The sequence below is a fragment of the Ptiloglossa arizonensis genome, chromosome 8, assembly GCF_051014685.1.
Source record: "Ptiloglossa arizonensis isolate GNS036 chromosome 8, iyPtiAriz1_principal, whole genome shotgun sequence".
Taxonomy (NCBI): Eukaryota; Metazoa; Arthropoda; class Insecta; order Hymenoptera; family Colletidae; genus Ptiloglossa; species Ptiloglossa arizonensis.
In genome coordinates this window covers 2,921,282-2,945,610 of record NC_135055.1, presented here as the reverse complement: position 1 = coordinate 2,945,610, position 24,329 = coordinate 2,921,282, and the positions used below count along the sequence as shown (strand labels likewise).

Below are 24,329 nucleotides of genomic sequence, written 5' to 3'. Positions count from 1 at the left end.
AATATACGACGCGAGATCTCGCGGAGGCTTCGTGGAAAAACTCGTTGACGCGATCGGTGACCTGGAAACCAGGTTTTTCGAATTTTTCCAAAACTGATCGAAATCTACGAAAGTTCGACGAAAGTTGTCCGGTCGCTTCGATCCATTCGTTTGAAAATGTCAATTTCCTGGGGTAGAAATTTTTCGTCACGAGTGACAAGTGGTTACCGAATCCACTTCGAAACAAACCCTCGAATCAACGATCAAATAACTCGCTACGGAAAACACAACGGATCGTACGAGAATTTGTAGAAATTTCTCGGCTCGCCAATTAACGGATATTACCTCCGCGAATTGTGTAAATATGTAAAATAATTATTGACCACGAATTACCCCCGAAAACGTGTACCGAAAATATCAATCAAATCGCAAGCTTCGCGTAAGTGCTTTGAGAGAACTGGTCTGTAACTGCAAACAACACACACGCACAAAGCTGGAATTAATTGAAAAATCGAACATCAATATCCCGTATCGCGGACAATTATTCGCAAAATTTGATCAACATTATCGCCGAATCGTGGATAAAACCTACATAGAACGTCGATAAACTTTCAAACCCAGGAATTTCGAATACCGAGAACCGACGACGAAAACGTACGTTTCACGACTATTTCGATAAACGTTCCGATAAAATCGCCTAAACGTGAAAATTCAAGCCCCGGTGCGAGCCACTTTTCGCGAAATTTTCCACCGATCGAGGTTCCACCACCACGCCACCCGACTCGAGTGTCATTTTTCCACCCCGATTCCAAAACAACGCCGGAAACGCGTCCTTAAATCGCGATCGTAACACGACGGTGGAACGTTCACTCTATCGCGCTTCGATTTCCGATTTTCTTTTCCAGTGCTTGTTTCACCGTACGAACGGGTTCTGTAATATTACACGAACGTCGAGCGTGCGCGCCCCAGCTGGCTAGAGCGTCGAGCAACGAGAGAGAGAAAAAAAAAAGAAAAGAAAAAGAAAAAAAAATCGCGCCCGGGAATCGGTCGATCGATAAACAACAATTAAGGCCGAAAGCTTCAGGTAAGAACGCTAAAACGCGATGCCTCTTAGCGACGCTTAATTACCGGGAAGTGCACGCGAGGGGCTGGAAAGGCACGGTGGTGGTGGTGGTGGTGGTGGATAGAGCGAGATGGTGGCCAACGGGGGTGGTAGGGTGATACAAAAGGGTGGAGAAAGAACCACGGGGCGAAAGACGCGGGAAGGAGGCATTAGAGATCGGCTGGGAGCCGGTCTCGAATTTGCATACAAACGAGTTTGGGATTTCATTCGGATCGCACGCGTGTATTTGCGCCATTATAAACATTTCATTGCGGCTCTCGATGGCCCCGCTGGGACCACGCCGTGGAGAACACTGTTGCTGTTACCAATGGCGGAGATTGCGTTCTGATTCACGCTTCAAATCGCTCGTGGAGCTACTAAAAGTCCCAACGGGTAACCGCAGTCAATGGCGTTAAGCCGGCTGCTGATGCTCTCGGCTCGTATTAAATTCCTTGATTTCACCGTGTGTTATTAACCGTTCGAGTACCGAGAGCGCGATCGCGCTGCTCGGATTTTACGTCGTGAACACCAAACACATTTCGCGCGTTCTGGACAACTGACGTTGCGTCACCGACCGTAGAATTCACGGGCTCAGATTTACCGACGCAAGTACACATCGCACAACTCCTTTGAATGTAAACGATACATTTCATTACATGTATCATTGTATCATTGTATCATTGTACAATAGGTACAATACTATTGAGTTGTTCGAAAAGTCGTTTTTTTTTTTTGGTGAAAATGTAATACGACTTTTTCAGAGTGTATAAATATTTTATTAAATTATATATTCTCCATTTTGAAAAAGGAAATGACTTTTCGAAGAACCCAATATAGTAATAGTGCGATAATACGTTACAAAATAAAACATTTTGTATTTCATCGTCGTCATCTCGATAATTTTTATCGAACAAAACTTGAAATATTTATTAACTTACAGTACGCGTATGTGATAATACAGACGTATTTCGCAAAATAACGAATTGCAAATTAAAAGTATTTTTGCGTTACGAACGAACAATTTAAATGGAGAGCAACACTTGTAATTTGTAACTTCGGTGTTTATCGATATCGGATGAATTCCTTTTTCACATTGCACACAAATTAAATGTGACCTTTTTATTGCACTTTTGGTGCTACGGAATTGTCTCAAGTTTCGTTGTGGCAACTCTACCAAACCAAACCTATTGGGTTGTTCGGAAAGTTATTTCGTTTTCCAAAATGGAGAATATGTAAGTTAATAAAATGTTTGTACACTCTGAAAAAATCGTGTTTCATTTTCACCCAAAAAAAAAAAAAAAACGAAATGACTTTCCGAACAACCCAATATTTTCCTTTACGTAACAGAGTGCTTTCTTTTCGTTCATCCACTCGCGCTCAGTTTCGAAAATAATATTCGAAATAAAATCTAAGCGATTCGTTGCTTTACTCTCAACTCTTTCCTTGTAGATCATATGTGCATTTAAAACCATGCGGCTGATTATAAAATAAACGAAGCGCTATCGCGCCGCTTGGGATTTATCGACGTAAAATAAACGAAGTGCTATCTTGCTACTTGGGTCTTCTTGTACTCGTTTAGAGAAACCGCGGTTGCGCTGGTCGGGATTCTTCGACAGTGTTTTTAAATACTCCCTGGGACTCAAACGGTTAAGAGGGGATTTGTAAAATGTTAAGATAAAAGTGATTTTCGGCAGTTCATTTCTAGCGTGAAACTTCGATGAAACCTTTTCTCATTTTTCATGTGTATTCTTTAACATTTCAAAGTATACATTTTCATTCTGTTAGAATTTATCGACCTTTTGCCAAGTAATAAATCTTAGCATTTTTTTTACGTTGATCCAGTATGAAAGTTCAAATGGAATTTTTTTTCGCGCGATGAACCTAAATCCTGTTTAAAGAAATACATGAAATTAATGATAATACGCGATTGTGGAATTTTTCTCAAATTTCCATTATTAGCGTTGTAAAAAAATGGTCGAAAATCGTTTTTATTTTAACGTTTCACTCGAGTCTCATACCTTAAGGAGCTTCACACTTATTTTTACTAAATGTATTTCATTAACAAATGAAACGAAGATTAAATTATTAAGTAAGTTCGTTAATAAAGGAACGTAATTGTACCAGCCGAGGCATGCATTTTTTCGTGATGTACTTTTACAACTATATTATTCTTGCAGTATATTTAAGTTAAGAACTATATCGACAGAATTGAAATGTGTCGTAAAATGTAGTTTCGTGAAAAACATACGTTTTTAAAGTACATCGACACATTGTGGCGATCAGCTTCCTGAAATTTTATTAATACCCGAGCCAATATCGTAACTCGAATTTGGACGTCGTTGAACTGTATTAACAGTAAACTATCATAATTTACATTAGAGCTGGGAATACAAAACTCGTTCGAGATTCTTTAACAATGTTTTCTCAATATCTCTTGAGACTCGAACGGTTAAGGTGTTCCTCATACGTGTCTCGAGAAAATTATTTCCTTACCAATAACCATTACATGATTATGAAAAAAGAAAGACTTATGAAATTGATTATATCTATAGACTAAAAAATATTGTAACGTCTTTTGAAAATCTGCTATGGAATTTAAACTAAATTCCTTCGTAAAAGTTGTTGAAACCAGTAATTTTTACCGGTTGGTAAATTTAGTGTTAACCCCGTGTAACTAGGTACAAATTTTTTTCAATTTGCTCGCTGTCAGCACATGAACAGACTTGTAGGGTTCTCCCTGATGGACAAGTTAAAAAAAAAATATCAAGGACGTGAATCAGGAAGAAATTCACCTCGAGAGTCGTCTCACCGAGACGAAGGTCTTTTTCGAGAATGACTCTCGATAGATTTCAATATATTAAGCTTGCTCCTGGTATGTATCTCAGAAAAATCGATGGTCGAGGAAATAGGGGAACTTATGAAATTGATTATACGGGACTGAAACGGTTGAGATGTATCTGAATTCGCCGGGAGGTTGGCTCCGTGTCGAAATTCGACGTGACTTCGTCTGATAATAAAATCATTACGAAGTGAACCACCACCGGTCGTGGCAGTATGGGTGTCATTAAGAATGTACGGTTATTTAATACCGTTCGCGCACGTTGTACGTTCGCTCTCCAAAATTTACCTCGCCAAAGTCGGTCGTTACGCGGTGAAGCCCCGATGAATTTAACTAATTAGGGAACATACTGCGAAGAGAATCGAACCATTAAACTGTGATCCGTTAGCTACGAGCGCTGTATACGATGTACACCGTGAAGAAGCAGCTTCCCATTTGCTAACGTAGCGTACAGGGTGTCAGATTTTGCTACGTATATGCGAATTATGTACAGATTACTCGCTGTACGAAGAATGCTCCGGAGATATAATCTGTTGTATTTAGTTCTTCTAGAAGAAGAATAGAATAGAACTTACTTCGTAAGAATAGAACTTATCCGTACGAAGCTGACGTGTGTTTCGGTTGATACAAACAAGACACACAACCGATCCACAATTTACGAACAATTTTTATCTCTCGTTTTACTATTATTTTCTAAAAATGATTTCTTCGCTAGGTGTGCTTTATACAGGTTTTACTGTTCGGTTGGAGTGCATAGTAACTAAAGGGTTAAACAATGGTCGTTCGTTATGTAACATCGATGAACCAATGTATACAGTATACAGGATGGTTCGATCGTTTTTGTGTAATTGTGTATTAATGTTACACGATTTCGAATAGATGGTTCTTTCATAATCGACGACGTAGAAAAGATTTGGAGATATATATATATATATATGTATGTATACTTAATTTTTCTTTTATATCCAGTGGTTTTTCGCAGTGGAATTTTCTAGAACACTTTAACACTGTTTACAGGTCTTAGATGGTTTATTTCTGGTCGACTATCCTGTGCTGAACTTTTAACGCAGGTTAGGCGCGAGAAACGACTGATCGACGAAAGCAATTAATTAGCGTCAGCGTTTAATTACTCCTCGCCAAGTTTTTACGCGAAATAAATTCAGTGGCCTGAAACGACGTCGCGGAACGAGCACCCTCTGTGTTACACCGATAGTTCGATCAAGTTTTGCGATGCTTCGATGTTATTGCCCATAAAAATATCGATGGTAGACGGCGCGGAGAACTTAAGCGATACGACGACACGTTTAACTCGCGCCCTTTATAGTGTGTGCCATAAATATGAAAACGGTGGACGCGAAATATTTGAATATTTTCACATTCTTTTATATTCTTACCACGAAGAAGCTTGGTGAACGAAGCATAGCTGTTGCGTAAATATTTGAAGCTACGTGTCGAGAAACAACATTGTATTCACGTTGCGGAGATAATAATATCTGAGACGGGAATAATAGGCACAGAACTCCAACAGTCCTTACGGGTAAAAATAATTTCTCTTACGTAATGCGACTATTTACTTCTAGCCTTGGTCCCTTATCAAAAAATTCCTTTCGTTCGTTTCGAACAACATTTACAATACACCGGAATGTATAGAATAACGCGTTGCCAATATCTGTGAAATTTGCGAAAATAACAGAATACAGTCATTTTGATCGATACGTGTCCCTTCCAAGGTAATGACGTTTCAAGATCAACGTCGTTCTTTTAACCGAAACACTGTATTCTCCACTTCGTAAGGTGTCCAATTTTAAGACAAGGTCGACGAATTATGTCACAATCTCAAGGAAGGTCAGTCCCGAAAATACGTACTTAAATTTTCGTTACATTTTAGAAGAAATCCTCGAGATGGTTATTTTCTGCTTAATTATTCCAGCGTTACCAAATCGATCGCATCGTTGATGTTGTCAACGCACACGATCACACGATTGACTTCACACGGTCCATCTTGTACGTAAAAATGAGCAATACACCGTACATTATTCGATCGAAACTTCAACAGACAATCTATTCGCCGATTCCCATGAAAGGACTTATCCCCGGGTTGTTTGCATCCGCTGCAACGAACAGAATCGACGAATACTCGTCTCGATGAACCGAGAAGCCGGCCATCGAAGGGCGAAAGGGGGAGGGGACTTAGTCAAAATCGAGAATCGCCGTGTACCTTGCCCGCCAACAATTAAACTTCACGAACCGGCCGATTAATTACACAGAGACGGAGGCAACCTCGGCTACGGATCACGGTTAATTTCGCTTTAACGTCGCCTTTCAATGCCGTCGCATCTCGTTCTAGAGTCTGGCCCGTTCTGTTAAGTCCGCGAAACTCTTTTTCGTCGTCTTTCGTCTCGGCCTCCGGCTCTTCTTGTCTCTGGGAGAATCCTTTCTCTCTTGCTGCTCATTGTCCGCGGGCAAAAGAAGTAAAAATTTGGTCGGGACGAAATCAGTCACGGCAGCGTTTCCGTCGAGTTCTTCCTTCATTTTTCTCGAGTTTTCTATTTTATTTTTTTTTTATTTTTTTTTTTTGCTTTTAACTATTGTACCATGTTGTAATACATACGTACGGTGTATTTCGCAATCGCTCGTCTTCGAGAGCGTTGTTAAATCGAATAATTTTTCCTTCGAATTGATACGCTGAATCGTGTAGTCTGCATTTGAAAATCTTCAATTATAATTCTGAGGTCGTCGATTGAATTTGTCGTTTTAACCGTAGTGGTGTATTTTTATCGCTGTACTGTGAAAGCTGACGTGAGCTTGAATCCAATCGTGTGGGACGTATCGACGTTCGGGTGACCTTGAACGGAAAATCACCAAAGTTTAGGAAACCAGAAAAATTATAAATTCTAAAAATAATATTTTTTTAACAGTGGTTGCCAATACTTCTTCGAACGGGGCTGTGTATCTGTTTCTTCGTGGCATTATAAATTTCGTTTAAAATAGAATCGGTACGATGCACATTTTGTTCTTAAATTGGTCGTACATTAATTATAATTTACAATAAACGTTTCTATAGACACTTTCAGTATCGAATTATTTAGCAATAAAATTTCTACGTATAATACATCTCTCTTGTATTATAGCACACGTAACTGAAAAACAAAATATACAAGATTTTTTCACGTCGTTTTATAACGTTAAAATAAATTATGCGCTTCTGATATAATGTAACGGCAAGATTACAGTCACATGACATCCGACGTTACAGTAGTACACTTTTGTACCGCTAACAATAAGTCCCCTAAAAGAATAGGTAAAATGGAACATTTGCTATGCGAACAGACCGTGGAATTTAAAAATGTCTGCTTTTATCCAAGAAAAAGAATTCGTTGCATCACACGGTTGCGTAACAAGAGTTGTATAATGAAAGAGTACCATTTTTTGTTTCATTTCCATTCCGACTCTGTAACCCCGCGAAGTATTGCAACAGAAGTGGAACGTTGACAAGCTCGTGCATCTTTCGCGCAGCGAGAGAGTACAGAGATTTGTTACACATTATTGCGATATCTATCTTAGGATAACTTTCATTCGCTCGCGGATGACATTTCTCTCTCGATACATACCAACAAGGGGAAAAATCGCGGGATAAATGTCAGACGCGAACGCACCTTCGGACCTGGCGATCTACCAACCTATAAATTAGTCAAAATGGGAAAGAGTTAATACGTGTTTGGACTATCGCTGCGCGCTCCCTCTTCTATAAACCGTGGGAAGTGCTTTTCCGATCGTTTACGTTGATTTAAGTGCGCGTCGAGGAAAATCAGATACCCAGCGATAGTATGAAGAATTTAAGGATGTCGGAGAAAATAACGATTTATCTCGAACGTATTCGTAAATACCAAATGGAAGATAGCATTTAACATCGTATCGTGAAACTTGGAATTATTACATAACGATTCGAGTCTAATTAACTTTAGCGTCGATTGAGAAACGTATAGATATAAAAAAAAAGAAATTCGTCTTGAAAGAACCGTAAAATATAACCGATCATTCGTACGAAACACACTTTACCTTTCGAGAACGTATACATACGTTTCGGTGAACGACCGCCCACTTTTCTTAGACGTATATGTACGTACATTTTCGGTAAACGACCGCCCACTTTTCTTAGACGTATATGTACGTACGTTCTCGGTAAACGACCGCCCACTTAGACGTATATGTACGTACGTTTTCGCTAAACGACCGCCCACTTTTCTTAGATGGATATGTACGTACGTTTTCGATAAACGACCGCCCACTTTTCTTCGACGTATATGTATGTACGTTTTCGATAAACGACCGCCCACTTTTCTTAGACGGATATGTACGTACGTTTTCGGTAAACCACCGCCCACTTTTCTTAGACATATATGTACGTACGTTCTCGGTAAACGACCGCCCACTTAGACGTATATGTACGTACGTTTTCGGTAAACGACCGCCCACTTTTCTTAGAGGGATATATACGTACGTTTTCGGTAAACCACTGCCCACTTTTCTTAGACGTATATGTACGTACGTTTTCGCTAAACGACCGCCCACTTTTCTTAGACGGATATGTGCGTACGATTTCGATAAACGACCGGCTAGTTTTCTTAGACGTATATGTACGTACGTTCTCGGTAAACGACCGCCCACTTTTCTTAGACGTATAGGTACGTACATTTTCGGTAAACGACCGCCCACTTTTCGCGGACGTATATATACATTCCCGGTAAATGACCGCCTACTTTTCATAGACGTATATATACGTTCCCGAGAAACGACCGCCCACTTTTCGTAGACATATATACACGGTCCCGGTACGTACCCGTTACCTTTCACAGAGGGTGTCTATGCAACTCTCGAAGGGTGAAATCCCAAGAATTTCACGAAAATGCATCGTGCCAGATCAATGGCGGATCCGCTATCTTTAGAGCGGCGCTTCGCAACGACGGGGACGCGCGCTCTAGCGGCGACAAAAATAATTGTAAACAACTGGAGGCACTCCTTAACGCCGTGACGCAATAGTCGTGCGTTTGTTTGGCCAAGTCTAAAGCCACGAGAGAAGGGAGGGAGACACGGGGGGAGAGGTAATGGGAAAAAGCGAGAGTGCTTTGGCTCTTCTCTCCTCTCCCTTTGATTTCCTCTCCGCGTCTTTCCCGCACCGCGCCTCCCCCCTCCGTCCTTCCTCTGTCCCTCTCCACCGCCCCTTTATCGGCCGCCGTCTCTTTCCCGAGCGAGCAAAGTGTGTCAGCGACCGAAAATAATCCCGACGCGGTTCGTTAAAAATATTTTCAAGCGGCGCGCGAGCGAGCGAGCGAATGAGCGAGCGCACAGGTGTGCGCCCGCGCGCTCATCACCGCTTTTGCAAGCCGCCGAGGCGTCGTCGTCGCGATACACGCCTTCCGAAGGCAAACAACCGTTATGTCAATGCCGAGCGTCCGCGCAATACGAAAACATTTTTCTTCTTTAACGGACGTCAATGACCCTCCGCACCGGGATCCGCCTTGCGGCAGGAACGGCCGTTCTCTAGCGAGACGCGACCGGACTCGATCTCTTGCTGCGCGGCCGCGTGATAAACGAACCGCGCTTTTAACCTCGGTCTCGGGGATAAAGCGTCCCGCTTTCAGTGATAGATGGGACAACCTCGAAGAATCGATTTCGTCTAATGGCGCGGTATTTTTTCCCCGGCGTTGTTATCGCCCGGTATGTTAATGCGGTTACCATCTACGTTCGCTCGTTTGGCGGTGCCGTTTACAGGCCCGGTGTTCAACGTGATAGAAAGTTTTCTGTAATCTTGGACCACGTCGCTTTGTCTTGATGTACGGCGAGCAGGATTAGATCGGTAGGGCCGTTAGATCCGGTCGATTAGAACCGTACAGTGGACGTGGAATTTTTCGTACGGTATTCGTCATAGTTTCGTTACTGTCCGTGGCTCGGTGAGATTTTCACCGCGAGAATGAGCCCAAACACGACCCTGCTCGGACCATTTTCAACTTTACGTTATTGAATTGTTTTAAAGCGTTGCGGGTAATATTGTGATTAAAAATGTGCCGAATTAAGTTGTGTTTGGACTCATTTTCATCGGGAGAAACTCGCCAATCCATTGATGATACTTTCGTAGAGATACAATGAAATATATAAAAATGTTCAGTTTGCATTAACGATCGACAATCGATACGCGTGCGGGATCGCTTTAAAGGTTCGGTTTGATCATTGAGCGCGTGCAATGTGAGGCTCGTGGGTTAGTGATTCACTCGATTAACTTTTGACGAACAGAAACATGTCTAACAGCGTTGAGATCGTATTGAACAAAGTGACTTTTCGATTCAAGAGTTTTTGCGTTTACGTAGGTAACCGTATACAATTTTATTTCATTTTCCCAACACTTTTCCACCGTTCCCCTCCAGTGCTTCTTAAATAGAAAATATTCCTGTTCGTTTCGCGTTATTCATCGTTCTTGGCCAACGTCGGCGATACTCTTTAATTCGTTTACATTCACCTCTGGAAACGTTTTTTATGCTTCGAACGTATCGTTTAAGGTGGAAGTAAACGCGTAACGTCGCGGCGGAGAAGCCGACCTTAGCTCCTCGAGTAAAATGCCTTTTACCGAGTTGTGAATTGCAGCCACCGCTGGCAAAAAGCACCGTCGTTGATGCACACCGAGAAAAGCCGCAACCGTAATGGTATTATCGCGGTCGTGTAAATCAGCAATTTATAAGTAGGAACGTGGCTTTAAAAATCGTAGCTCCGCGCTGCGTGCAGAGTCGTGCGAACGACAAAATCCGATGTATAATGAATCGCGTCTGTGTTACAAAGCCATTCCTCTCGTCCGTGAAACGAGAGTACAAATAGAATTAATTGAACGTGGATATCGGGTGTCCGATAAGTCCACGTTTCAATGTCACCCTTTCGTACCAAAATCATTTTATCGGAAATAAATACAAATTTAAACTGACATCTACCGTCGTTACTCGAACGTTCTATTGCTAATCTAATCATACGTCGAATCAAAGCTGGCGCACAGATTTCAAATGTTCGTGACCCTCCGGTGCTGCAAACCAGAGTACATAGTCACCGTCTGAGGATCAGAACCACACAATGGACCCAACTAAAGACGATTCCTTAGAAATGCAACTGGCGAACCTAGATCCACTAATGATTCAACAGAGCACTCGGGGGATCGCAGTGGGGATCTAATCTATGATATCGTAGCGGTCCTGCTAGGATTTCTGGGTATGTTAGAGGTCCAATTAGAGATCTATGACCTCTTAGTGGTCCTAGGGAACTTAAGTTCGTTACAATTCCACCTAGAGGGATTCCCAGACCCCACTAGTCGTCCAACTAAGTATGCGCGAACTCAAGTGGTCGTGTCGTGAACTCGTGTTAGCCACATATATCTTACGGCGGGGATAAATTTTCCCGTTGCTGTCAGGGAACTGACAAACTACGGCTGTACGAAATATGATTGGTGGTGGTTCGCGTGTCGCGGGAGTGTCGCTCCCACGGGACGTAATGGTGCGAAGAGGTTAGATGCAGGCTCTTTCCACGCGTATGAAGAGGAGACAGAGCATCCTTGTTTCGTCGGGTGAAACACTTCTTATTGGTAGCGCGCACTGTGCTCACGGCTATATGTTACGCTAAGGAGACGAAACAGCCAACGAAATATACTCTTATTTCGTTCGCAGTCGTGACGCCTGCACGGTGATAAAATCTTTCCGATAATTTATACGTGCCCTGCTAGGACAACAGGGGTCGTGTATTTGGTGTGAAGTTATAAACACTGTAGGAAGCAAAGATGATAGTGCCCTTGAATGCGGGGTGTACACAATTCAAGGACGAACCAGAATCAATCCTTGTTAGTCGCTAGAACTTTGAAGAGCTAGGACATTGTTAGACTACAGGATGTTATACCGATTCGAACAAACGAATTTGTTGTTGTTGTTATCGACATTACACCGTGGACCTACCCGTTTTCTAGAAATACAGTATTCCGATAGGGTATCGTGAAACTATCCCCACCACTTTCTAAAATCGATTGCATTCTGTTCAGAATGTAGAGAAAGGTGAATAAATCGGCAGATAGATAACCGCCATCACCTTGTGTATTTGGTGAGAGGTCATAAACACTGTAGGAAGCAAAGATGATAGTGCCCTTGAATGCGGGGTGTACACAATTCAAGGACGAACCAGAATCAATCCTTGTTAGTCGCTAGAACTTTGAAGAGCTAGGACATTGTTAGACTACTGGATGTTATATCGATTCGAACAAACCAATTTGTTGTTGTTGTTATCGACATTACACCGTAGACCTACCCGTTTTCTAGAAATACAGTATTCCGATAGGGTATCGTGAAACTATCCCCACCACTTTCTAAAACCGATTGCATCCTGCTCAGAATGTAGAGAAAGGTGAATAAATCGGCAGATAACCGCCATCACATTGCATCTACGTCCCTGTCAAGTTGTCACAGGCGTAGAACTTAACCTGACAGAAATTACCGTAATTTTTCTCGTATCGGTGAACTTAACGTACAATTGGGTACGAAGTATGTATTATAGTTCCATTTTTTGAAAAGGTTCTCCATTTCTTTAAAAACGAAAGAGATATCGTTCGACATCCACCGGAACGTTTTCCTTAAAACCGAGAGACAACTTTTCAGTGGGAAAAACACATTTGGTGGCTCCGTACTCGGCAAGGATATCGCTTAACAAACCTCCCGGGTGTGCCTCCGTTGCCTCACTATATTTACCAACTATACGTGCGCGAGGTCGTGCATAGGCGCAGCCACTGTGAACGTTTTTTTTTTCTCCCGGTCCTCTTCTCTCTCTTCTCCCACAGCTGTTTCCTACCCCTTGTGTTTCTCTGCGTCTCTTCTTTCTCCGCGAGCCCTTTTTCCGTTCCGTCCTATCGCATTCTGTTGTCGTTGGCACGGCACTCGCACAGTTCATTTCTCTTTCTGGCCGCGCTGTTGTTCGATACCTCTTCTCTAATTTTTACATTTCGTCGTCCCGTTCGCCCTGCTTGTGCCGTCGCGCGTTCTTCTCTTTTAATTTTTCACCATCTCGCTCTTTAGATTTCCCTCCCTTTTAGTTCCCCGTTCTACCTCGTCGTTTTCCCTCGCTGTTTCTGGTACATTTACACGGCACGCCCCCCTTCACCCTCAGCCCCCCGTCCCCTCGTCGTCTTTTTCTTCGGTTCGGTATGAGTGTACTCTACCTACCCTTTCCTCGCCCACCCGCCCACCCACCATTTCCTCTTCCGCTCTCTTTCCGCGTTCGTGTGCGCGCGGAGGGCTAGGCGTGGATGTCGACGTTGGGTTATATTTTACGGACGCCGAGCGGCTCGACGGTGTTCAACGTGGTGACGCAGACCACCTTAAGGACTGTTTTCATCGTGACACTAATCGCCAAGTTCAATATCGACTATTTTCGTGCCCGTGTCGGTGATCGAGAACCACCGTGGGCGCGATTACCGAGTCCCGCCTTTTCCGCTCAACGACTTTGCCTTGGACTTTGTGTTTCTCGCGCATAGGTTCACTGTTTCTATTAATGCATCATATTCAACCTTTCGGCTGCGAACGCCGTGTATACACGACGCGAGAAGCAGCCACTCGTATATATACAACCTCGAAGGACTACTTATTCCGAAATCGTATATATACGGTCTCGAATTACCACTTATCGCAAATTCGTATATAGACGGTCTCGAATGACCACTTATCGCGAAAACGCATATCTACGGTCTCGAATGACCACTTGTCGCGAAATCGTATATCTACGGTTTCGAATGACTACTTATCACGAAATCGTATACATACGGTCTCAAATGACCACTTCTCGCGAAATCGTGAATATGCGGTCCCAAATTACTACTTATCATTCTACGGTCTCGAATGACCACTTGTCGCGAAATCGTATATAGACGGTCTCGAATGACCACTTGTCGCGAAATCGTATATATACGGTCTCAAATGACCACTTATCGCGAAATCGTGAATATGCGGTCTCGAATTACTACTTATCGCGAAATCGTACATATACGGTCTCGAACGACTACTTATCGTATATATTGTATACTTAGATACATGACTCGCACAGCCTTGTATATATACAGTGTGTAAACTCTACACGATTTTTCAATCATTTGCAGCCATCTGATTCAATTGCGTACAACCAGCGACTACTTACTTCAACTTCATTATCAATTACTGAAAGCTAGTTCTACATGTATTCGTGGAGGTTATGAACTGTACGTACTTCTACGAAAAGAATACCCTGTATTTTCCGCGAGAAGGTCGACGATGGTTTACTGCAGTGTCGTCGAAGGGCTGATATTCTCTCTGTTGCACCGATCCTCAATATCCCCGGAGACGATTTTCGTGTGTGCCAAGAGGGTGCCCCGGGAAAGAGCACGCGCGATAAAAAAAAAGAAACTCTGCCGGCTGCACACCGCACCCTAGAATTCAAGAACAGCAAACAATTTGATATATACGCCTCAGGCCGGCGGTGATATTCGACACGAAAGGTTAAAGGTCGCCCGATCGACACGAAACTAGTTTAACGAGACACTGACGCTTTCCGTGTCAAAGCGACTCACGATTCATAAAACTCCTGGACGCGTGACGTTTTTTTTTTTCTTTTTTTCTTGAAAATGACAGAAGAAGGTTGCCACAGGTCAAGGAGACGACGTTGCACAGGTTCTTCCCAGACAGAATCGGATGCATCCCCGAAGCAATGATTTTTCTGTTCAGTAGACGCCGGATGAAAAGTTTTCTTTAATCTTGGTTCTATCACTTTTTCTTGAAGCACACCAGGCAGAATTAGGTCGCCTAGGTCTAAACTTTTCGAACGATTTAGTATTCAAACATTTCACAGTTATTTGTATGCTGTACGCGTTACGCCCCGCTTTCAAGCGACACGTCATCCATCAATGAAAATTAAAATTATTGTATCGGGTTGTATTCGGAAAGTCATTTCGTTTACCAAAATGGAGAATATATAATTTAATAAAATGTTTATACACTCTAAAAAAAATCGTGTTTCATTTTCACCAAAAAAAAAAAAAAAAAAAAACGAAATGACTTTCCGAACAACCCAATATTTGTCGTTGAATCTTCTCGAGTATCGTACTCACGAAATAGCGATATTCTCCCGGTGAAAATGAGCCTAAATGGAATCTCATTCAGATAAGATTCAATTTGACGTAATTGAAATTTTTTCAAAAACGAACAAAGAACAGTGCAAACATAGTTTTATTTGTACCAATTTTTATTGGGAGAACCTCCCCAATTCATTGATCACTCTTCAACAAAGACACGCTGAACGATAATATTTCTTTCATCCGGCACAGCTTTCAAATTTCCCCGAACTTATTAGACAAACTCGTACCGATGAATTCAAACCTGGGAGTTGTGGAAGCGAAGACACTTCTCGAAAAACCGATCGGAAAGTCGAAAATTCTTTTCCCCCCGGTTCCAAGTATCGTCAGTGTCCCGAAGTACTCTGAAACTGCCATCCAAGTTTAGAGTATTCCTACGGCAAGGAACGTGTTCGTTGCCCATTGAAAACTTTCCGCCATCGTCACGCGGAAGCAAGCTGTACACGTTCCAAACTGTGGATTCTCGTGTTCCCGTGTCAGTTTAATTAAACTCCCGCGCTAAGTGTGTCCAGTGCAACGAACCGAACGTTTCCCTCGAAACCGAAGAAAATTATCGAACGAGCGTCGTATTTTTCGACAATTGTATCGGTTGTGGGCGGGAGATGGCAGTAACGGGGTGGGGGGTTGGGTGGGGGGAGGAGACACATTTTCGAGCGAAGATTACAGAATCAACGAATAGGAAACGCTCCAGGGCGGGCGTTCGCGCGCGAGAAAGCGCGTTTTCGCGAAATGGTGAAATACGAAAATTGGCTGGCATTTTGAACGGGATTATTGGACACGCGACACGGCGCAGGAAAACCTGCCTACAGCACACGTGTACCAGTTTGAAAGGCGCCTACGCGGGCGTTATCGATTCGTACGGAGTTCGCGAACGTTTTCGAATCCGGGGATTGTTACCCCGCTTATATTTACGAGCCGCAGCTGTCCGATCGCGTCTACAATTTACTACGTGCATCCCGCGCACCTGCGTTTTTTAAATTATCTAACGAAAAAGCCCCCGGACAGTATTACCGTATGACGCGAATTATTTGATCATATTGTACGCCGCCCGATTATTTATCATTTCGTCGACACCGCTTCGCGTTTCGTCGTGTTACCACGTGAAATACGTCCGGTGCGTATTTCGAGGGGGAAATTTTATTTTCGTTGATCGCGTTCGCGAAAAGGCGAACACTTGATCGCGAAAATACGAGAGATTCAACGTCGAAATTGAAAACTGTACATCTTTCGAGGCTAGATCCGAGATCACAAAGTTGTGCGCAAATACAGTGACGATGTTCTCGAAATGTACAAAAACGAACGAGTGTAAAGTATCTAACGTTACCACCTTGGAAGACCTTCTGAAACATAAAATCGTCAATAGGGAAAAATACTAATAATGAAAACGAGAAAAGTCGACGTATTGTGTAATTTACCCGGTATACTTTACGTTTTATTCGTCGCATGCCCTGATTTTTTTACACAGTAAAGAGAACGTGGAGCGAAAAATTGAAATGAAAAATTCAGTTATGAAAATTCAAATATTAAATATAAAGCATTACGAAAGCAAATATAAATGAAACATTAAAAATTAAATATACTCTAAAGACGGGTAAATCTACTGAATATTATAGTCGAACTTGCATTGAATATACTTAACCTATTTCTCTTTAGATTCCACAATACGAAATTGTATTTTTACAATTTTATTAAACATTGATTATTCTTGGAAATCCATTTTTAATATTTTACGTGTAAATACACCGAACCTATTTCTCTCTAGATTCCACGATACGAAATTGTATTTTTACAATTTTATTAAACATCGATTATTCTTGGAAATCCGTTTTAATATTTTACGTGTAAATACACTGAACCTATTTCTCTCTAGATTCCACGATACGATATTGTATTTTTACAATTTTATTAAACACCGATTACTCTTGGAAATTCGTTTTTAATATTTTGCGCGAAGTATTGAGTGTCTTGTAACGTAAAATTAAAAAATTAACAAACGTTACCTATTTTTGGTTACAGATGAGGTAGACGTGATCGGTTATACGAGCAACCAGTCGGACACCGATGATCACAGCAGCGTGCAGAGCAGCAGCGATAGTGGCGTCGCAATGTCCACCTCCAGGCTGAGCCTTTCTGAAATGATGGACAATCTTTAGGTAAGCGGTTATGCATCGCAAACAAGATCCAACTTTCATTTCTTTTGCTTTCCATTCCAGTCGAACCACGCGCGACCATTTTATTTTTCGTTCACTTCAGGTAGCGAATCGTTAACGCTTTCTACACTCGCATCTTATCAGAAACGGTTATACACGTGTTTCTTTTTTCTTTTCCTTTTCTTTTTTTTTTTCAAATCTATTAATACCTCGAATAACGGTAAACCAATGTTTATATTTACCCGGTGAAAGCCTCGACAACGATTCTCGGCCTAATTTTTTAATAATTTCACGGCCTTATTTTCAAGGTTCGCGCATTCGTGTGCGGGGATACGTAAAATACAATTAAAGAACAAAAGGTAAAATTTTAATTAAAGAATCCTGCGGAATCCCATGAAAGGGAACGAAAAACACAAAAGATACGAAGCTAACGAACACTTTTAATCTTTTGTCTGCGTTTGAAATTGCTTCCCGGTATTTCACACCTAAATGCGTAACATTTTCGACGACACAATCCCACGTCCCGTTTGATGGCTCGCCATTTCTTGTAGGCGGACCACATTTGCTAAAAATTGCGGGTTGCACGTTTCTTGAAGGTATTGGCCTGTATTCAGAATACATCGTCGAGAACTCGAGGGCGCCCTTTCAACCGGTATTTTTAGCACCAATTACATTCTGAATGAGACTCTAACAATGGCGCCGGTCGCCAAAACGTTTCTTTTTTCTTTACACCGGGCGATGTATTAAAGTCACGTTCTAAATTTAATAGCGTTAAAAGCTCGAGTTGAAAGAGCATCTTTAACGGCACCTTCTGAATAGGAGCCATTTTGCAAACGTGTATAGTGGGGGCCTTATAAATGCACATGTTCTGTGTACTATTTTTAAATTTTCGTTGCGAGTTTCAAATGTTTGAGTAATAGCCGCGAAGTGAAACGCCTCGGCGGTGTGTCTTCCGTGTTTTCAGAATTGCTGCGTGTTCGTACAAATTACTGTATTTAGTTCACTTTCTTCAATTAGCGAAGCATTTTTCATTCTGTACACCAGTCGATGTAAAACTTTCTAGCAGCACGTGATTTAAGTAAAATATAATACCGATTACTCGACAGATACAAGGTATAAATACAAACGATGCAAGCATCAAATTCAAACATAAACATTAATTCAAACGTGCATCACAGTAGACGATAAAGTTTCCCAGATAGAGTTCACCGAACCTAAAAATTATGATTCAAAAATCCGAAAAAATTGCTTGCAAATTTATTCATATACTTGAACCATATCATTGACGTATACCATTACATCTAATAATTGGCATACTTCTATTACCGAACATCTATTATTTTCAAGTATCGTTTAACTAACGAATTTATTGTGTAATACGTTCCACCAAACGTAAATAAAACAAACTAGAACAGCATTCAAAAGTTAATTAAATGCACATTCTTACGATTCTATATTTTGAAAGGAAGATCCAATTTCGAAGCAGACACACGATTAATTTTTTATTTCAAGTAGAAAATAATTTGAATACCCCAGCAGAATTTTTATTATACTATATATCCATGTATACATTACATCATGAAAAATAGATGGAAAGTGACTTGTTAACACCTGGTCCTCGAACCTTTACAAAAATGTATACACTTTAAGTTCTTGTATTATTTTATGATTGATTTAACGACAGTTAAATGGCTGGTAACTTCCTAATTTAGCAAAAAAAGAGTTCGTCCACGACAAGAAGGCAAACGAGTGTTTACATTCCCACTCTAGTTTACAATTCAACCAATTCCCCTATCATCGCACGCATTGTCACTATTAGCCAAGGATGGCAAAGAAACTAGATTGAGAATGTAAACATTCGTTTGCCTTCTTGTCACGGACAGTATTATTCGATACATCGAAATTATCAGAAGACTCCTCTCGCGTCTGTTGTATCGGGTTGTTCAAGAAAGTGATTTCGTTTTCCAAAATGAAAAATATATAATTTAATAAAATGTCTGTACACTCTAAAAAAATCGTGTTTCATTTTCACCAAAAAAAAAAGAAAAAAAAACGAAATGACTTTCCGATCAACCCAATAGTTAATCGTAAAAGAGAACCAAATTATTTTACGGTACATCGGTAATATTTCTCGCGTAATCAGGTTTCTAACAAAAAAAAAAAAAAAAAAAATGTCGAAGCTTACATTTTCGTGGTAATTACTCCAAAGGGCAGATATTTATAGACACCAGGTTTACCGAAAACGCGTCGAATGTAAATCCCTGTTCCCTTTCCTCGCGGCTTGTCGAGGAATGGGTGGTCGCGGGCAAAGGGAATAAAACAGCAACAGATCCTCGACAAATAAATTCTCACGTCCGTACCTCTGGGCTATTTACAGACAAAGAGATGGCGCGGTGGCGGCGGAAGAAAGCGGAGGAAGAGCACTTGAGGGCGCGAAAGAAGACGAAGAAGCGGATGGAACAGAAAACGAAGAAGAATGGTACCGGTGTGCGGGGTGGAGCTGCGGCGAAAGAAACGGGAGGGGGAGGGGGGGGGGAGGGAACGTGGAAGAACGACACAAGTACGAAAGAAGGAGAAACTCATCGGGGCGTGCGAAACATCGGCTCGCGCGCACGATGGATCCCCCGTCTGTCCGCGGGACGCGCCAATTCGTGGGACATTTTGAGGAGGCACCGAGTGCCGGTGTCCAGCGCGCAAAAGATCTCGCGAGCGGGTGGTCTACTCGCGGAGAACGGGGGAAAAATTGCGAACAACCTCGCGACGACGCCGGGAAAACGGGAAACGGAAACGTACAGCGAGGAGGAGGAGGAGGAGGAGAAGGGAGAGAGTGAGAACAATGTCGTTGCGGCAATTAACGAAACCGAGCAGTGCCGACGAGGAAGAAAACGTTAGAGAAGAAACCACCCTCGCGACGTAACGGAAGAGAACGCGTCGAGAGCCCGGGAAATCGTCAGGTCGAGAAAGAAGCGCGAATGAGCGGGCGTGTGAAGCGGTCGAGAGCGAGAGACGAGAGAGAGAGAGAGAGAGAGAGAGAGAGAGAGAGAGAGAGAGAGAGAGAGAGAGGGGAGAGAAAGAGAGAGCGAGAGAGAGAGAGAGAGAGAATACGGCGTGTAAATTGTCGAGTGCCGACGAGTATTGTACATATTTTTAAAGGGAGACCAAATTTATTGGAAGCCTGGGGCACGGTGTAAGCGAGTAAATAAGACAAATCGGTAACGGTAGAATTAAGAATCGGGCGGATTCCAAGCGTTTCTTTCTCGGCCGGGACACCCCGGAAACGATCGCGGGGAGACGATCTCGATCGACGATGATCGATCGGAAACGGCACGCGAACCTTTCTCCGAACGATCGAACACGAGATTCTCGGAGCAGCTTCGCCGACGATCTCGATCGTGCAATCGTCGCGAGAGCTTCAACGACGATTTGTACACCGGTCGCGGATCACATCGTCGTCGATCTCCTCCGCTCGATCGAGAAGCAAGCCTCGTTTCCCCGTGACGAGTTTCAAGGGATGCGCGCACCCCGAACGAACGGACCAAAGGATCTAGAAACTCTTTGTCGTACTTTTTCGATTTGCAGAACGTTGTTGTTGTCGCCGCCGCTGTGTGTTCCCGCTCCGCCTCGTTTCTTTTTTTTTCTTTTTTTTTTTTTTTTTTTTCTTTTCCCCGGGGGCTCGTCCGGCGGAGCGGGCATATATTCTTGCGATCTTTTTATTGTTTCGTTTTTTTTTTTCTTTTCGTTTCGGGTTACAAGAGCCACCGTGTCTCGTTTATTACGTTGAAACGCCGACGCGTCGCGGGCTAATGCGACGTCGACTTTGTCGCCCCCCTTGAGAACAAAAGAAAAAAAATTCGGGAACGTTCGTCGTTCCGATCCTCGGAGGAATATTCGATCCTATGACAGAGAGAAAGAGAGAGAGAGAGAGAGAGAGAGAGAGAGAGAGAGAGAAAGATGCACAATTCGTCGTCGTGCGCGAATAGTAGCGCGCGGTGACAAATTTAGAGCGCCCACGTTTTTACGCTTTTGGTTCCAAGAATTTATTTATGGTTCTCGATCGATTGCCTCCAACGCGAACCGGGGGGAGAGAAAGATCGTTGTCGTACGAGACGATCGATCGAGAAACTGTGTTATTATCGGTCGACGTTGGCGAGCCGGGTTTCGACGCGAGTTGCGCGACGAGAACCGCTCGCCCGCGTCGCGTTTGTTGCTCGCGATCGCGGGCGCGGATTAAGAAAAAGAAAAAAAAAATGGAAAAAAGAACAAAAATCTTCAAGTAGCGAAGAAAAATGAGGGAACCGTGTATAGACGGGAGCTTGAAACATCTGTCACGGTTGGGCGGTGTATTTGGCGGTAAATCGGAATATTTGGCTCCGCCCTTGTAACGTTTGCGAATACACGTGAGTTTTATAACCAAGGTCATCCATTGGCCGATGTATCGTGCCTCGAAAGGAGACAGCGCGCGTACTTTGACCCCTTTCTGATATCACGAGCGCGCCGATATGTCGCTGGGCCGTGCCAACGCCGTGGTGGGCGGAGTCAGGGAGGCGTGTCCGGTTACGCCACGCCCTCGGAGGCAGAACGCTCACGGTCCCGTCTATACCCGATCTGCACCCGCAGAAAGATGGAAAAAAACCAGTCAATCCGGACGAACGTCTACCGCGCGTATCGTATTGGCGAAATCAGGGACGAGGGGTGAAACCCGAAGGGATCGCTCGCTCCTTCTGGGCGAGGAGGGAACAAAAGGCGGTTAATTGCGAACGAACTCGCGTCGACGAATTTCTTCGGGAGCCCTGCGGTTTTAATTAACCGAGCTGCAGAAAAAAAAATACAGAAGAACTTTCCACGAGAGAAGTACACACACGTACATTATACACGTCAACCACTTCATTACGCGCCGAGGAGTAAAAGGGACGAAAACAAAATCGAAAAAAAAAGTACACAGCTAGTGTAAGACCACAAACACCGCACACAAACATACACGCGCGCGCGCGCACACATATGTACATGCATGCATACCTACATACATTCATTCATAGAAACGCGCGCACACACACACAGAGAGAGAGAGACACATTTCAATACACGCAGGTAACACGATCATCGCGAAGAACGAAACACAAAATAAGTTAAAACGCCAAAAAAGAAAAAAAAAAAAAATACGAAAGAAACACGTATACGTTAAACAGTCGTGCGCGCGCGTGCACGCTAACGTGACACTGTAATTAAGGAGAGAAAACCCTCTGAGTGCCGCGAAGGGCGGCGAAAATAATTCTTATTATCTTATGGTATAAGTAAACGTAAAAAAAAAAAAAAAAAAACATCGTTTCATTGTAATACACATTCAAAGAGTACAAATTCTGTAAGTCCCTCGTTGGGCGTTTCGAGGCTGTACCACCTGTCGTTGTTACGTGAGATTGCGTTTCTTTTGCAACAACGCCACTTTCTTTGCGTTGAGGGAACGACAACGTAAAACGGCGTACGCAGACCGTGGTTGTAATGGGTCAGGGTTTTGGGGGCGGGGGGGAGTGTTATACGGGGGGTTCGGGGATGTGCGAGGAAGCGTGTGACATGCGATAAACGGGGAACAGTGTTCCTGCGCGCGTAATAAGAGAGCGTAGACAGAAAAAGAGAGCCAATTAAGGGGAAACGTCGTACGAGATAACGTTTTTGGAAGGGAATAAGGTCGTACAAGGGTCCAAAGAGCTCCGAGAGGGAAATCGATCGATCCTCCGCTACCGATGCAACGGAATAACGCCTGTTACACAATGGCCGGTGACTCCAGTGATCAACTGTCTAGATAGGGCACCGAGTTTCCACTTTGCGGTTCGAGTGGAGCTCCGCTATCATAACCCAACGGGTTGTTGAGGTCACCAGCTGTCCGTTTGCCGAAACGATCGGGACTCGTTCAGGGGGGTGTACTGGCACCTCCTTGATCACCGATCGACGATGAACCGGATCGTTGACGGTTCGGTGGACGAAATTGCGCGCATCATTCACGGAATCGCGTCCACGATTTGCACGATCGATGAGAGTATCGTTCGTGGGACAGAGATTCGAGACTCTTCGTGTAACAGGACGACCGCAGGAACGACCGTGACGCTCTCGGATCGAATAAGCAAGGGATGGGGGGGAGGGGGCGGGGGCGGGGACGCGCGTTGTCGCGAGAAGAGATTCGTGGGCTAGGTTTACGCAGACCAGATAGACTGATTACCAAACGTAACGAGTGATCTCTTGAAAAAAAAAAAAAAAAAAAAAAAAAAAACGGTTTAAACGGCGTTAGTTTGTAAGAAAAATAAACACGAAAATAAAAACAAACGTTAACCCGTCGGGGTAGAACGATTTCAACGGTTGGTGCAAACCTAAATCCGTGTTTTGGAGAACATTTGGAGAGTTTTCTCGCAGAGGGTACCCTCGATGAGCGCGCCTGTGAACTGCGAAACGAATAAGTACTCGTGGGAGCTAGAGAGATCCGTCCTGGAAGGAATGCGGGATCCTATTGGTCGGTATTGTTTTACTCCGCCTTCGTAACGCACACTATGGCTACAAAGAGCGACATCTGTTTGGGCGGCGTTGAATCTAGATTACTTCCTAACACACAAACGTAGAGTGGAGATCAGTTGCTCGGTTTTGAAAGGAATGCGGCCTTTCGATTCGTCGGAACTTTGAACACCGCCTTAGTAACGCCCACGACCGAGCGAGATCCACAGAGAAGCGTCATCTATCGGTTTAGCGAACGCAACCGACAGATGGTGTTCGAAACGCTCACTTTACCTCGTGGTAACCCCACCAGAATTGTACATCCGTGCTCAAAGCTGTGCCAAGACACATGGAAAGCGTATCTCACAGGCGGTGTTGTGTAGCATTCCTTTCACAATCGTAATCACTTCCATGGACAGGCCTCTCCGGCACTCGACAGTAAACGCGCTTCGACGAACACGATGACATACGATCTTCGAGAAGGGAGCATTGTAGAAATTGAATGATCGGCGACGAAAAACGATGATCGGGTTAAATTGGATGCGGTAGGGAGGGGGGGTGGGGGTGAAACGATCTCGTGGGATACGAACGACAGCCAACGCGCAAAAG

The 24,329-nt window shown here is 43.3% G+C and overlaps 1 protein-coding gene and 1 long non-coding RNA gene across 5 annotated transcripts in view; one reads left to right on the top strand and one right to left on the bottom strand.

The window, feature by feature from the left end:
- Positions 1-19,757, top strand: part of Mxd (MAX dimerization protein) — a 306,376-nt gene extending 286,619 nt beyond the window's left edge. For all 4 annotated transcript variants that reach the window (XM_076319265.1, XM_076319268.1, XM_076319267.1 and 1 more), the window contains exons 7-8: positions 17,110-17,246; positions 19,621-19,757. In XM_076319265.1, the coding sequence (XP_076175380.1) occupies positions 17,110-17,246 (137 nt within the window). In that variant the 3' untranslated portion in view covers positions 19,621-19,757. The remainder of the gene's footprint in view (positions 1-17,109; positions 17,247-19,620) is intronic.
- On the bottom strand, positions 6,264-6,634 carry LOC143150771 (uncharacterized). Its single transcript, XR_012993178.1, has 2 exons — positions 6,536-6,634; positions 6,264-6,466 (listed from the first exon to the last, which is right to left on the bottom strand). It is a non-coding gene; the product is annotated as an uncharacterized LOC143150771 (long non-coding RNA).
- Positions 19,758-24,329: the final 4,572 nt, after the last annotated feature.